General features: G+C 37.7%; 1 protein-coding gene across 1 annotated transcript; it reads right to left on the reverse strand.

Moving 5' to 3' along the window:
- Window positions 1-12944: 12944 nt before the first annotated feature.
- LOC101510863 (aspartic proteinase CDR1) lies at window positions 12945-14286 on the reverse strand. Its single transcript, XM_004510962.3, has one exon. The coding sequence runs from the start codon at window positions 14273-14275 to the stop codon at window positions 12977-12979; it is 1299 nt and encodes a 432-aa protein (XP_004511019.3). The 5' UTR covers window positions 14276-14286; the 3' UTR covers window positions 12945-12976.
- Between the last annotated feature and the right edge of the window lie 1742 nt (window positions 14287-16028).

Genomic DNA, 16028 nt, shown 5'->3' on the forward strand with positions numbered 1-16028 from the left:
AAAAACCGTATTTCTTCGTTTTCGAATCAAAGAGGAAGAGTGGAGTTGCAAAAACCTTGATCTAACTCTCCCCCAACCTTGGGTTACTAGTTTTGAAGAAAAGAAAGCGACGAAAACGAAAATGGGAGAAAGGAGAAAAATGGGTCACGGTTAGAGGAAGAAGATGAAGTTTTGAAATTTTCCTTCCTTTCTTTTTCTTTCCTTTGTTTTTCCTTTCTTCCTTTTTCCTTCCTTCCTTTATATACTATTTTCTTTTCCTTTTCCTTCCTTCTAGTTTTCCTTTCTTTTTCCCTCCAAGCAAACATATATATATAAAATAAATATAACTTAACAAATATCTCAAAATCTAGATATTTATTAAATTACCTTTTCACCCGAAACGCCTTAAATTAACCGTAAAGTATTTTCCGCAGTTAAATTCAATTTATTTATCGACGAGAAATTCTAATTGGCATCGAAATATCTTTTTGATTATAAAACTCCAAAATATTATTAACTTTGGCTTAAAAGCCTCCGAGCCAAAATCCAAAATATACCAAAAATACATAAAAGGGTACTTTAAAATTATGGGTCTTACATTACTCCCCCCCTAAAATTAGTTTCGTCCTCGAAACTATGCATCGATAAATAACTCTGGGTGTTGTTCCCTCATCTTGCTCTCCAGTTCCCAAGTCGCATCTCCAGTAATTGGGTTCCAGATCACCTTGACCAACGAAACATCCTTGGTCCTCAACCGCTTAATCTTCCTGTCATCAATTCTCACGGGTGGTACTTCGAACGACAGGTTATCCTTTAGCTGGATTGTGTCTGGTTCGATCACGTGAGATGGATCTGCGAGATATTTCCTCAACTGCGACACATGAAACACGTCATGGATATTGGACAGTATCGGAGGTAATGCAATCCGATAAGCAACCGGCCCAATTCGTGCAGAAATCTGATATGGTCCAATGAATTTCGGAGTCAACTTCTTCGATTTCAAGGCTCTACCTACTCCAGTAGTAGGTGTGACTCTCAGAAATACATGGTCACCCTGTTCGAATTCCAAAAGTCTGCGACGCTTGTCCGCGTAACTCTTCTGGCGATCTTGTGAAGTCTTCATTTTCTCCTTGATCTTCCTTACTTTAGCTGTGGTCTGTTGCACCATCTCTGGTCCGACAATCATATTCTCACCGTCTTTATACCAACACAAGGGCGTTTGACACTTGCGCCCATATAAAGCCTCATATGGTGCCATTCCAATACTTGCGTGGAAACTATTGTTGTAAGTGAACTCAATCAACGGAAGTACATCATCCCAACTTCCTCTATCATCTAAAACACATGCTCTCAACAGATCTTCCAAGGACTGATTTGTCCTTTCAGTCTGTCCGTCCGTTTGTGGATGGTAAGCTGAACTCAATCGTAGCTTCGTTCCCAACGCTTCGTGCAATGCTCCCCAAAAATGCGATGTGAACTTCGGATCACGGTCTGATACAATGCTCGATGGTACCCCGTGTAACCTCACAATTTCAGCAATGTAGATCTCCGTTAGCTGATCTACCTTATAGGTGGTCCTTACCGGTAAAAAGTGAGCAGATTTAGTCAGTCGGTCCACTATCACCCATATAGAATCATTCTTCCTCCTTGTCTTTGGTAATCCGGTTATAAAATCCATGGAAATGCTGTCCCACTTCCATTCAGGTATATCTAAAGGTTGCAACATTCCAGCAGGTCGCTGATGTTCCACCTTCGCTTTCTGACAAGTTAGACAAGTGGATACATATTCCGCCACATGTTTCTTCATTCCTGGCCACCAATAATTCTGCCTCAAATCCTGATACATCTTTGTTGCCCCAGGATGAATACTCAGCTTACTCTTATGCGCCTCTTCTAAAATCGTTTTCCGCATATCTGTAATTTCTGGTACACAAATCCTACCATTACACCGCAAAACATTATCAGCCCCAATCTTGAACTCAGTCGTCTTCCCTTGTACTATTAGATTCCTCTTCTCTTGAATTAAGACGTCATCCTGAGAATTCGCAATGTCTTCAAGTAATCCACTCGAGATCTTAATCATTCCGAATTTCAAAATTCCCGGTGCAAACTCTACGTTCAAGTGCAAGTCTCTAAAAGCTTCCCACAACTCTTGTTGTCTAGCCATAATTAGTGAAGACACCGATACACTTCTTCTGCTCAACGCATCCGCCACTACATTGGCCTTCCCAGGGTGGTACTGCAGTGTGAAATCAAAATCCTTGAGAGTCTCCATCCATCGTCTCTGGCGCATGTTCAACTCCTTCTGATCAAACAAATATTTCAAGCTCTTATGGTCGCTGAACACGGTGAACGTGCACCCATATAAATAATGCCTCCAGATCTTTAATGCAAAAACAACCGCGGCAAGCTCCAAATCATGAGTAGGATAGTTCCTTTCGTGAATCTTCAATTGTCTCGAGGCATAAGCCACAGCTTTCTTGTGTTGCATCAGAACACATCCTAACCCCTGGTGGGATGCATCACAATAAACTTCATAGGGTTCTTCTGATTGCGGTAACACCAATACAGGTGAGGTCGTCAATTTCCTCTTCAGTAACTGGAAGTTTTCTTCACACTTCTCCGTCCATGCGAACGGTTGATCTTTTCTGGTAAGTTGTGTCAGTGGAGCCACAATCTTAGCAAAACCTTCGATAAACCTCCTGTAGTACCCTGCCAGTCCCACAAAACTTCGTATGTCAGTGACAGTCTGAGGCTGTTTCCAAGCAAGAACCGCCTCAATCTTAGCCGGATCTACAGCGATTCCTTCCTTGGTTATCACATGTCCCAAGAAATTCACTTTCTCTAGCCAAAATTCACACTTCGACAGATTGGCATACAATCGCTTCTCGCGTAAAATCTCAAGAACTTGTCGCAAATGTTCTCCATGCTCTTCTTCGGTCCTTGAATAAATCAATATATCATCAATGAATACCACCACGAATTTATCAAGGAACGAATTAAAGATCCTGTTCATGTAGTCCATGAAAATTGCCGGTGCATTGGTAACTCCGAACGGCATAACCAGGTATTCATAATGTCCGTAGCGGGTTCTGAAAGCTGTTTTCTGAATGTCTCCTTCCCTTACTCGGATCTGATGGTAACCCGACTTCAAGTCAATCTTCGAAAATATCGCGGCCCCTCTCAATTGATCCATCAAATCATCGATTCGTGGCAAAGGATAACGATTCTTGATAGTTGCCTTGTTGAGCTGTCTATAATCCACACATAGGCGCGAGCTTCCGTCCTTCTTCTTAACTAGCAAAACTGGAGCACCCCATGGTGATACACTTGGTCTGATGAATTTCTTCTCCAACAAGTCTTCAATTTGGCCTTTGAGCTCATTTAATTCCAATGGCGACATTCGATAAGGTGCCATTGAAATGGGTCCCGTTCCTGGGTGCAAATCAATGAAGAATTCCACTTCTCTTACCGGTGGCAATCCTGGAATTTCCGTTGGAAATACATCCCGATACTCGTTGACAAGTATCACATCTTCTATTTCCACATTTATCTTTGCCTCTACATTTGCTAGAGACAAAAACTCATGAGTCCCTTCACTTAGCGACACTCGGAGTTTGTTAGCAGCTAAATACTTAACAACTCCTGGTTCGGGGAAAAGAACCAATTTCCGAGCACAATCCAAGATCACATAGTGATAAGACATCCAATCCATACCGAGGATGACCTCGAGTGATTGTAGCGGTAAACAAATTAGATTAACCAAGAAATCCCTATTCTGAATAGTCATTCGACAATGTAAACATGCTGAATTTACGGTTAAGGTCTTAGCAGGCGTGGAAACAACCAAATCAAAAGGTAAAGCAGACACAGATAACTTCAAGCGATTCACACAGTCCATAGCAATGAAGGAATGGGTTGCCCCCGAATCAAAGAGTGCAGTTAGAGTGTTACCTGCAATCTCACAATCACGCTGAATCAGATTACCAGATGGATTTCCCTCTTCAGCATTCACACAATAAATGCGTCCTCTAGCAGTAGGACGGGTAGCCCTAGCTACATTCACCACTGGTTCCACCTTTGGAGCCGTGCACTCCCTTGCCATGTGCCCCGACTTCTGACAATTGTGACAGATGGGGATGTTAGTGGTACAAGCACTAGCATAGTGTCCTTCTTTCCCACATCGGAAACATCGAAGCACTTGCCCCATTTGCCTTCCGAAATTCTGGTTCCCTGGGCGACTCGGTCCACCGTTGTTATTCTGGGGGCGATTATAAGGTTTAGCCACTTGTTTTCCCCTATTCTGATAAGTCGCCCGACTAGGGCCTCCCGAATTAAAATTCCCAACTCGGCTAGCCCTCTTGTTCTTCATATCTTCCACTTCTCTACATTTCTCTACCAGCGCTTGGAAACGTTGAATTCCCAAAGGTAAGACGGAATCTTGAATCTCATACTTCAATCCGTCTTGGAAACGATGACACATGAACGGTTCATCAATTTCTTCACGGAAGAACCTGAAATGCCTCGATAGTGATTCAAATTTAGCAGCATACTCGCCCACAGTCAGGCTCCCCTGGTGAAGTTTCAGAAAGTCGTCACCCAACTTAGTCCTGGTACTCATCGGAAAGTATTTGTCTAAAAACTTTCTTTTGAACGATTCCCAGTTCACCTCCTCGTGGGCTGCTCCCATCAACAACCTTGCACTCCTCCACCAGTATTCAGCATCCCCTAGCAACATATACGTGGCATAGCTGACCTTCACTCCAGCCTGGCAGTTAATCATATCAAAGATTTTCTCCACTTCTTGGATCCATTGATCCGCCTTCTCTGAACCCTCATCCCCCTTGAACTTAGGAGGATTGTAACGACGGAAGTCTTCCAACCCTCTTGATTCTGCAGCACGGATCTCTCTTCCCCTCTTTTCAAGATCCCGTTGAGTCTTGGCAGCGGTCTGTGCAGCGACAGAAGCAGCCATGTTGTTCATAGCCTCCGCCATTTGGTCATTCCTAGCGTTGGCTCTCGGAGCGTCATTCCTTCTGGGCGGCATGGTTTCCTATAAGAACCATCATCAAGTAGAGTTTTAACACTACTTCAAAAAATTCTAAACTAACGTCCGTCTAACAACACACAATTAAATTGGACTTGACAACTCAAGTCACCTAAACCGACACATGATCAGATAATAACTCCTAACTTATAGGTCGACCTACAATCTATAACCAAGGTTCCACAGCTCCCAAAGAAAACTAAACCTATGCTCTGATACCACAATGTAACACCCCGTTTTTCAAAGCGAGGGTATATTTTTTTTTAAAAGTAATTAAAAACGAACAAGGAAATAAATCAGGAAATGCTTTTGGATAAATAATTGAGTCATTATAATTTACAAGCAGCGGAAAAGTTTCTCCAATTACAAATCCAAAACATTTCTACATAAACATCAAATGGTACATGGAACCCATTCAAAGATGATATAAAACTGATAATATTTGTATAAGTACAGTTTTCCAAAACTAAAATACTCCAAACCAAAAAGAAGGACCCCTAGTCCCTATACATCATCCTAATCTGATCATCCTACCAAAAACTATACACCCTGAGTAATCTCCACGCGCCCCGTGAGATCCTCCTAACACAACCGCAGTCAAGCATTCCCATCTCCATCCCTGTCCGTAGGGTACGAACCAGTAGGGCCGTCCTGACTCTCATCTGAGGGCAAAGCCCAGATTTCCACAATAGTGTAAAGGGTCACCAACCAGAAAATAACAGTTAACACATAGCAATTAAGTTTTTGAATGCTCAAAACAACTTTTTAACTAAGCATGCATCTTAACAGGATTTTCCATGTGCGAAAAGTTCATACAGTACATTGCCAATGAAAATGAAGGTAAAATGCAGTTCTCGATCTCCTAATTAACACATGATAAAACAAAACATGGATAGATTCATGAGCAATTAATCATACAACTAAAAATGAGGATTTTCACTGAGCCAATCGATTGGGCAATCGATTGGGGTGAAGATTTTTAATGAAAACAGAATCCTGGGCTGAATTCAATCGATTGGTAAATCGATTGATTGGTTCCTGAGCCCCTGGTTTCGAGCCAATCGATTTCCTAATCGATTTGGTGAGGGATTCTTAATGAAAACAGAATCCTGGGCTGAATTCAATCGATTGGTAAATCGATTGATTGGTTCCTGAGCCCCTGACTTAAGGCCTAATCGATTGGGCAATCGATTTCGAAAGGGATTTTAAAAAGGCTGATTTACAAAATCGATTGGCTAATCGATTTTGTGAATTGGCCAAGTCCCTGTTTACCCATCCAATCGATTGGGAAATCGATTTCCCTGATCAGTTTTCCAAAAATTCATGAATTAACCTAAGTCATTCCTAATCAAGTTCACCACTTAACACTTAGCAATTTCTACGCGATTACTACGACACACAAAGGTTCGATAACCATCATACTCACACACAATACACAACACATAGCACTTAACACCTTCATCTCAGTTATCACGATAAATCAAAATTCGAATCACTCAATCATAAACTCAAATCAAACATGACTCGCGTGCCAGGCACCCTAATGCAATGCGTATATGCCAAAATGCATGGACTCGGAATTCCAAACCAAAACCCTCCTCGAAGGGCCGTAAATCATAATTGTACCGCCTATCGCAGGCCAAAGTACCAATTACCGAGGTGCCACCTATCACGGGTCAGCACGATTTACTAAAATGCGTAAATCATAAACGTACCACCTATCACGGGTCAGTACAGTTTACCGAGGTGTCACCTATCACGGGTCAACACGATTTACTAAAAGAAAAAGCGGGAATCGTAAATGTACCACCTATCACGGGTCAGTACAGTTACCATGGTGTCACCTATCACGGGTCAACACGATTTACTAAAATATAAATCGCAAACGTACAACCTATCACGGGTCCGTACAGTTTACCAAGGTGCCACCTATCACGGGTCAGCACAATTCACCAAAAATGTAAATCGTAAATGTACCACCTATCACGGGTCAGTACAGTTACCATGGTGTCACCTATCACGGGTCAACACGAATTACTAAATAGTAAATCGTAAACGTACAACCTATCACGGGTCAGTACAGTTTACCAAGGTGTCACCTATCACGGGTCGACACAATTTACCAAATGAAATGCATGAGCATACACAGACTCCATTCACAACAATCGTTAAGCAAATGCAGATATTAAAAGATTCCCCATTTTTAATACCCATTTAACTTAAACGACTTTCAAACAACATTAATTAAATAAGTCATTAAGAGATTCCCCGTTCTTAATACCGATTTAACTTAATGATTTTCAAAACAAAACGTTAAGCAAACAGTCATATTAAGAGATTCCCCATTCTTAATATACTTTTGACTTAAACGATTTTCTCGCAAAACATTCAGTAAACGAGTCATTAAGAGATTCCCCATTCTTAATACTCATTTACCGAAACGATTTTCAAAAACGATAGTTAAGTAACCGAGACATTAAGAGATTCCCCATTCTCAACGCCCAGTTAACTTAAACATTTTCCTCAAATACACATTAAGTAAACCGAGGTATTAAAAGATTCCCCATTTTTAATACTCGTTTAACTCTAATGGTTTTCAAATTCCACAGAAACAAATTCAAACATACTTTCACATTCAAACCATAATTCACAACAACCACACCAATTAACAAACATCAAGTACGAACACACCAAATACAACGAACACAAATCACGCAACATAACACCCAGATACATCAAATTTCATTTACCACGAAACATTCATCACTATAAACAAAACCTAACTCTAAGGTTTTTACCCATAACGCACTAGTTTCGTTTTTCCCCAAATCGATACATTTAACCCTAACAAATTCCTTCCCACACAACTACAGATAAGTCCCTAATGCAAGCTAGAAGTTTGGAAGGAGCCCTTACCTCAACGTTAGCTTTATCGTGCGTTTCCGGTACCGCGAGAAATTCCGGTAAAATCTCCGCTCGCAACGCCGCTTCCAAATTAGTTCACTAGCACCGTAGCGTGGTGGTGAGCAACTTTCCCTTCTATCTCTTCGAGAAATGAGGTTTGGATCTAGGAGAAACGGAGGGGTTTGTGTTTGGATCTCAAAACCGTTTTTCTTCGTTTTCGAATCAAAGAGGAAGAGTGGAGTTGCGAAAACCTTGATCTAACTCACACCCGACCTTGGGTCACTAGCTTTGAAGAAAAGGAAGCAACGAAAACGAGAAATGGAGAAGGATGGAATTTTGGTTTCACGGTTGGTTGTCTGAGGAAGGAGATGGAAAATTGGAATTTCCTTCCTTTCTTTTTCTTTCCTTTGTTTTTCCTTTCTTCCTTTTTCCTTCCTTCCTTTATATACTATTTTCTTTTCCTTTTCCTTCCTTCTAGTTTTCCTTTCTTTTTCCCTCCAAGCAAACATATATATATAAAATAAATATAACTTAACAAATATCTCAAAATCTAGATATTTATTAAATTACCTTTTCACCCGAAACGCCTTAAATTAACCGTAAAGTATTTTCCGCAGTTAAATTCAATTTATTTATCGACGAGAAATTCTAATTGGCATCGAAATATCTTTTTGATTATAAAACTCCAAAATATTATTAACTTTGGCTTCAAAGCCTCCGAGCCAAAATCCAAAATATACCAAAAATACATAAAAGGGTACTTTAAAATTATGGGTCTTACATTACTCCCCCCCTAAAATTAGTTTCGTCCTCGAAACTATGCATCGATAAATAACTCTGGGTGTTGTTCCCTCATCTTGCTCTCCAGTTCCCAAGTCGCATCTCCAGTAATTGGGTTCCAGATCACCTTGACCAACGAAACATCCTTGGTCCTCAACCGCTTAATCTTCCTGTCATCAATTCTCACGGGTGGTACTTCGAACGACAGGTTATCCTTTAGCTGGATTGTGTCTGGTTCGATCACGTGAGATGGATCTGCGAGATATTTCCTCAACTGTGACACATGAAACACGTCATGAATATTGGACAGTATCGGAGGTAATGCAATCCGATAAGCAACCGGCCCAATTCGTGCAGAAATCTGATATGGTCCAATGAATTTCGGAGTCAACTTCTTCGATTTCAAGGCTCTACCTACTCCAGTAGTAGGTGTGACTCTCAGAAATACATGGTCACCCTGTTCGAATTCCAAAAGTCTGCGACGCTTGTCCGCGTAACTCTTCTGGCGATCTTGTGAAGTCTTCATTTTCTCCTTGATCTTCCTTACTTTAGCTGTGGTCTGTTGCACCATCTCTGGTCCGACAATCATATTCTCACCGTCTTTATACCAACACAAGGGCGTTTGACACTTGCGCCCATATAAAGCCTCATATGGTGCCATTCCAATACTTGCGTGGAAACTATTGTTGTAAGTGAACTCAATCAACGGAAGTACATCATCCCAACTTCCTCTATCATCTAAAACACATGCTCTCAACAGATCTTCCAAGGACTGATTCGTCCTTTCAGTCTGTCCGTCCGTTTGTGGATGGTAAGCTGAACTCAATCGTAGCTTCGTTCCCAACGCTTCGTGCAATGCTCCCCAAAAATGCGATGTGAACTTCGGATCACGGTCTGATACAATGCTCGATGGTACCCCGTGTAACCTCACAATTTCAGCAATGTAGATCTCCGTTAGCTGATCTACCTTATAGGTGGTCCTTACCGGCAAAAAGTGAGCAGATTTAGTTAGTCGATCCACTATCACCCATATGGAATCATTCTTTCTCCTTGTCTTTGGTAATCCGGTTATAAAATCCATGGAAATGCTGTCCCACTTCCATTCAGGTATATCTAAAGGTTGCAACATTCCAGCAGGTCGCTGATGTTCCACCTTCGCTTTCTGACAAGTTAGACAAGTGGATACATATTCCGCCACATGTTTCTTCATTCCTGGCCACCAATAATTCTGCCTCAAATCCTGATACATCTTTGTTGCTCCAGGATGAATACTCAGCTTACTCTTATGCGCCTCTTCTAAAATCGTTTTCCGCATATCTGGAATTTCTGGCACACAAATCCTACCATTACACCGCAAAACATTATCTGCCCCAATCTTGAACTCAGTCGTCTTCCCTTGTACTATTAGATTCCTCTTCTCCTGAATTAAGGCGTCATCTTGAGAATTTGCAATGTCCTCAAGTAGTCCACTCGAGATCTTAATCATTCCGAATTTCAAAATTCCCGGTGCAAACTCTACGTTCAAGTGCAAGTCTCTAAAAGCTTCCCACAACTCTTGTTGTCTAGCCATAATTAGTGAAGACACCGATACACTTCTTCTGCTCAACGCATCAGCCACTACATTGGCCTTCCCAGGGTGGTACTGCAGTGTGAAATCAAAATCCTTGAGAGTCTCCATCCATCGTCTCTGGCGCATGTTCAATTCCTTCTGATCAAATAAATATTTCAAGCCTTTATGGTCACTAAACACGGTGAACGTGCACCCATATAAATAGTGCCTCCAGATCTTCAATGCAAAAACAACCGCGGCAAGCTCCAAATCATGAGTAGGATAGTTCCTCTCATGAACCTTCAATTGTCTCGAGGCATAAGCCACAGCTTTCTTGTGTTGCATCAGAACACATCCTAACCCTTGGTGAGATGCATCACAATAAACTTCATAGGGTTCTTCTAATTGCGGTAGTACCAATACAGGTGAGGTCGTCAATTTTCATATTCAATCAAATAAACCACCCGCACAGCAAAATAAAGCTGGAAAACCTCAAAAATTGGAGGGTAATAAAGCTGGCAAACTACAAAAGCTGGAGGGTAATAAAACTATCAAAGTTGCAGCTAAAAAACTGGATCGGGGAAAATCAGTCGCTGATGCTCCTAAAATAAGTCAGCCATGCCTTGCTAAATACAGGACGTGTCTTGACATCCAAGTAAAAAGGAATATGGGCAGCAACGACGATTCACGCATCATAACCATGAATAAAGCTATATTCAGAGATGAGTATGAAGAATTTCATGAAAAGGAGCACATATACGAACTTATCAACCATAAAGAGCTGAGTGTTACTGTCATCAGCTTGTACATAAGGTAAAATAATACTTTTAATTGCATTTATTGGTAATTAATTAAATTTATTGGTATTTAATCAAAGTTGAAATTTTCATTGAAGGTTTTTGTATGAGAAGTTGGTGTGCTTGGCAGATTGTCAAATACATATTCATTCTTGTCTCCGCGCTCAAAGAGGTGCAACAGTGTCGAAGCAAAAGTCTAATAACATCACATGGATTCCAATAAAGGTTTGAAATATATGCCTTTAAATTTTCATTTTCAAATATATGGCTTCACAATCAATGCACAAATATTTTATTGACTTATATGTTTTATTTTATAGTGCCCTCGTCAAACGAACAACATCGACTGTGGGTACTATGTATTGCGATTCATGAAGGAGATTGTTGATATGAATCAAACTATTATCTCAGAAACGGTACAATATTTTTATTATTTGACTTTCATATATAAATTATGTATATATTTGATTCTAACTTATTTATATTCAATTTTTATATTGCACAGTACTTTGACAATTCCAGTCCAACATACTTTGAGAAAGTTCTAATTGAATGTGCTTGAAATGAAAATTATTTGGTTTTCTGGGAAATAACATGCTGCAAGGGATCTGAATATTATATGGTAGCTAGTTCTGTTCTGTGTAGTAATGTTAGTTATATGTATATGAATAGGGCACAGTAACTGAATATGTATATGAATATGTGTTGTTGTACAATATCTAAATATGTATATGTAGTTAAGTTATATATGTATCTGAATATGTTCTGTTCTTGTGTAAATTAAGTTACATAATTCTGTTTTTGTGTACTAATTGTGCGAACTGATTCTGAATATTTATCTAAATATGTTCTGTTGTTGTGTGAACTGATTCTGGATGAAAATGATTTTGGAAAAAAAATTAAAAGACAGCGTTTTCTAAAAAAATACCATAAAAAACCAAAAAGCGCTTTTTAAAAATTTAATTTACAACCTTTCTAAATTAAAAAAAAAAATGCACCTTTTACAGCACTTATTTGAAAAAGCGTTGTAAAAGGTGAATAACAATGCATTATAATGCATATATTGAGTGCACATTTTACAACGCTTATTTGAAAAGACGCTGTAAAATATGCATTATAATGCGTATATTGAGTGCACATTTTACAGCGGTTACAATGCATTATAATGCATTTTTACAGCGCTTTTTCAAATATGTGCTGTAAAATGTGCACAATAATGCATATACTGAGTGCACATTTTACAGCGCTTTTTTAAAAAAATGGTGTAAAATATGCATAACAAGCACGCAATATATCTACATTTTTTATAGCGCTTTTTTATTTTAAAAAGCGCTGTTGTATCTTTTTACAGCGCTCATTTCTACAGCACTTTTTTTTTATTTTGAAAAAGCGCTGTAAATGGCCATAAAATTTAATCGACATAAAATTTTAGAAAAAATCAAAACTTAACTCCAAAGCAATATAATGAACCAATTTGTAAGAATACTTACATAAGGATTCATAACTATAAAACCACACTCACCTTATTGAATAGATAATCAACATCGAAATCGTGTTCTTCTACCTTTTTTTGAAAATCGAGACTTTATGTTAATTTTACGAATGACCAGGGTGTGGCGTTGTTTTTACTAAGAATTAATACGATATATAGAGCATGGCGAGAACTTTTGGAAACGACTTAATAGAATCAGCACAAACCTATTTTACTTTGTATATATACATATAGGTCTCATAATAAATTATTATTATTATTATAATTATTAAAATATAATACAACTGAGGCTGACACCTTTGGAAATTAGAGGCGAAGTGGTGGCCTCAATCTAAATAAGGAAGTAGTATGATACAATATTTATTGTGAATAATAAGGAAGTAGTATGATACAATATTTATTGTGAATACAAAGTTGCGTTTCTATAATCAACCCAACTTGGTGCAATCGGTAGGCTTAAAAGATACAACATTTTTAACGACGTCATAACCAACCAACAAGTTCTGTTGAGCCAAATTTCCAAAGATGGAACCAATTTGAGATGGCATAAAAGCGAAGCAATATACCCCATTAGCAATTGGAATAAATGTACTAATTGAATGCAATTTAATATCTGCACCTTTAAAATTTGCCGTGATTATAGGAAAATCATATCCATCTGAAGGGACATTATAGCAAAGGCTAAATTGACCGTTTGGATCTTCATAAATATCTAGGTTAACCAATTCTTTTACAGCTGATTCCAAATTTTGATAATCAGCACTTGGCATAAGAGTCAATGTTGTACCCGAATCAATTATGATGTTACCCTCACCACCACCATTTGAATCCCCTGTAAATTCTATTCTTTGGTTTCCAACAGTAAACGCTTCCAAGGTCAAATAGTAGAAAGTTTTTGGATCTTTACTCACTAAAGGAGTTGACACAGCACCATTACCTGAAACCGCGGCTGCATCTCCAAAATTGAGTTTGCTTGTCGCACTTGAGTCACCCAATAATGGTACCAAACAGTAGGAGAACTTTCCACCAATTTTAGATCCCAATTGTGTTGTAAGAGACACAGATCCACCTCCAAGGCCAACTATACCAGAGCTTCTACCATCAAATGACACTGTATTTTGAGTCCCACATCCTATCACAGTTTTAGGAAATGAAACAGACTGACCAGTGGTGGAATCCAATGTAAGAGTCTCGAGACTAAGATCTCCTTGTGAATGTGATCGATCACCATACTGAATATTATATTGACAAGAATCTTGTTCAGTACAAGAAGTGTCTCTCAAAGATTGACATGTGTTAGAATTGCAAGGAATGTTTTTGTAACTTGATGATTTTGAAGGCTCAAACTTAGGAGTCGTTTGGTTGAAACATTCTTCACAAGGCTTACATTGAAGCCAAATAATGTCACTACCAGTATCAGCAATACCAAATAACTTAAATGGTGGGGTACCAACTGAATAAGTCATGAGATATGAACCTCCGTCAGGAATTACAGACGATTTAGGAGTATCAGTGAGTGAATCTTTGTAGAAATGATTAATACGACTAATGGACTGACGTACAGCATTGACCACAAGTTGGTATTTGGTTGCAGGTTGGTAGAAGGGTGATTTTAAAGAGTCGCGGTGGATAAGGTCAACACTAAAACCATTGTTTTGTGCATGGGAATGAAAAACAATGAAACAAAGGGAAAATAATAAAAGGATAAGAAAAGAATTTGTGTTCATCTTTGTTATTAGGAGAGGTTTGATGTGAAAATATGATACCACTGTCATATTCTTGAGTACCTTTTTATAAGAATCTTTGTGAGGTACTGTGTTGCTTGAAATGCATACAATTGAGAATACGCATTCTTAGGAAATAGAGACATTTTGGTCTAAAAAGTTTTGACTCCACGTCATTATTCATTTTAAAAAGAAAAAAAATTAAAATAAAATTTATATTTTTTGTTTTATTGTTATAATTATTTTGACTGACATGCTACTTTATTTTATTTTTATACTTAGCATGCTGCTTGCTTTAATTTATAATTATTTTTGACTGACACGCTGCTTTATTATTATACGTACGTATATACATACATTTAATTAAAAGTGATTTCGAATGAGAATTTCAACAGTTAATGGTATATTTTCATTCCAGACATACAATTAGATTTCTTAATAGTATTAATTAATTGATGAAATCCAACAATAAATATTTTGTTATAAGAGTTCTGAGAATAAACTTCTCAGAATACATACCATTTTACAAAATATAATAATAATATACCTATTTTAAATTAGTATAATGTAGTTGAAATTTTCAACAAAATTTTGTTATGGTAGTGGTATATTTTCAAATTTTTATTCCTTACAATTACATTAAGAAATGGTATTAATTAATTGATGAAATCCAACAACAAAAGTTTTGCTATAAGAGTTTCATGAATAAACTTTTTAATTCAAATAACAAATAATAATATTATACAGTTTTTAATTCCCTTATGACGATCAAGACATCAAATAAAAATTAATTGATAGAATCCGACATTCTTTTTGAGTTCAGTGAATAATCTTTTTAGCACAAATATCATATAGTATATAACAATTCCAAAAGTGGTGTTAGAGTTGAATATTTAGGTAATACCATCAATTTTTAAAAATTAACAATGTCAAAACTAATTAAATTGACATATCATTAACAATATCTATTTTAAGGGGAGTAATGCATTTGACTCTATGAAACTTAGTTTAACACAACTTGGTGCAACTTTCCCTTTATATCTAAAATAACATCAATTTTAATTAAATATTTGGTGACAAATATTTTTCACGTATATGATTTTTATAACCTAAAATGTTAGTGTAAAAGTGGTTTTAGCTGCAATCTTCTAATTGATATTTTGATGATAAAAAAAAACAAAGAAATAAGGAACAGTTGTCTTCTTAATTTTGCTAAGTGCGGATATTCATATTAAATTAGAAGTAAGTTAAAGATAACAATCTAAGTGTTTTTAACACAATGAATATTTTATCTAATCTAAGTGTTTTTAACACAATGAATATTATTATCTAATAAACAAGTAATTATATTTACTAATAGAGCAACTCACAAAGCGTTAGAAGTAAAAACAAATATAAGTCATTGTTCTAGTATAAGCTAGATCTTCTAATAAACAAGGAAAAGAGAATCTACTAAACATAGTTCTGAATGACTTTGACGAACGTGCTCTCAAACGTGTCTCTAGTTATTATGTTACTACAAACACCAATCTGAATGTTTTGCCTCTCATAAGTGTGCCTTTGATAAATGTATCAAGCAAAATGATAATTTCCCTCTAATAAGTGTGTCAAACAAAATGATTGTATGCCTTTGATAACTATGTCAAACGATATATCCTCTGACTATTATGAAAGTCAATGCTATGAAAACTCAACGATATGAGAAGTCAACTCTCTAAAGAAAATAAATGTGTTTATCCTATGGTCAACGTCTTGA

The sequence above is a fragment of the Cicer arietinum genome, chromosome 7 (assembly GCF_000331145.2).
Source record: "Cicer arietinum cultivar CDC Frontier isolate Library 1 chromosome 7, Cicar.CDCFrontier_v2.0, whole genome shotgun sequence".
Lineage (NCBI taxonomy): Eukaryota > Viridiplantae > Streptophyta > Magnoliopsida > Fabales > Fabaceae > Cicer > Cicer arietinum.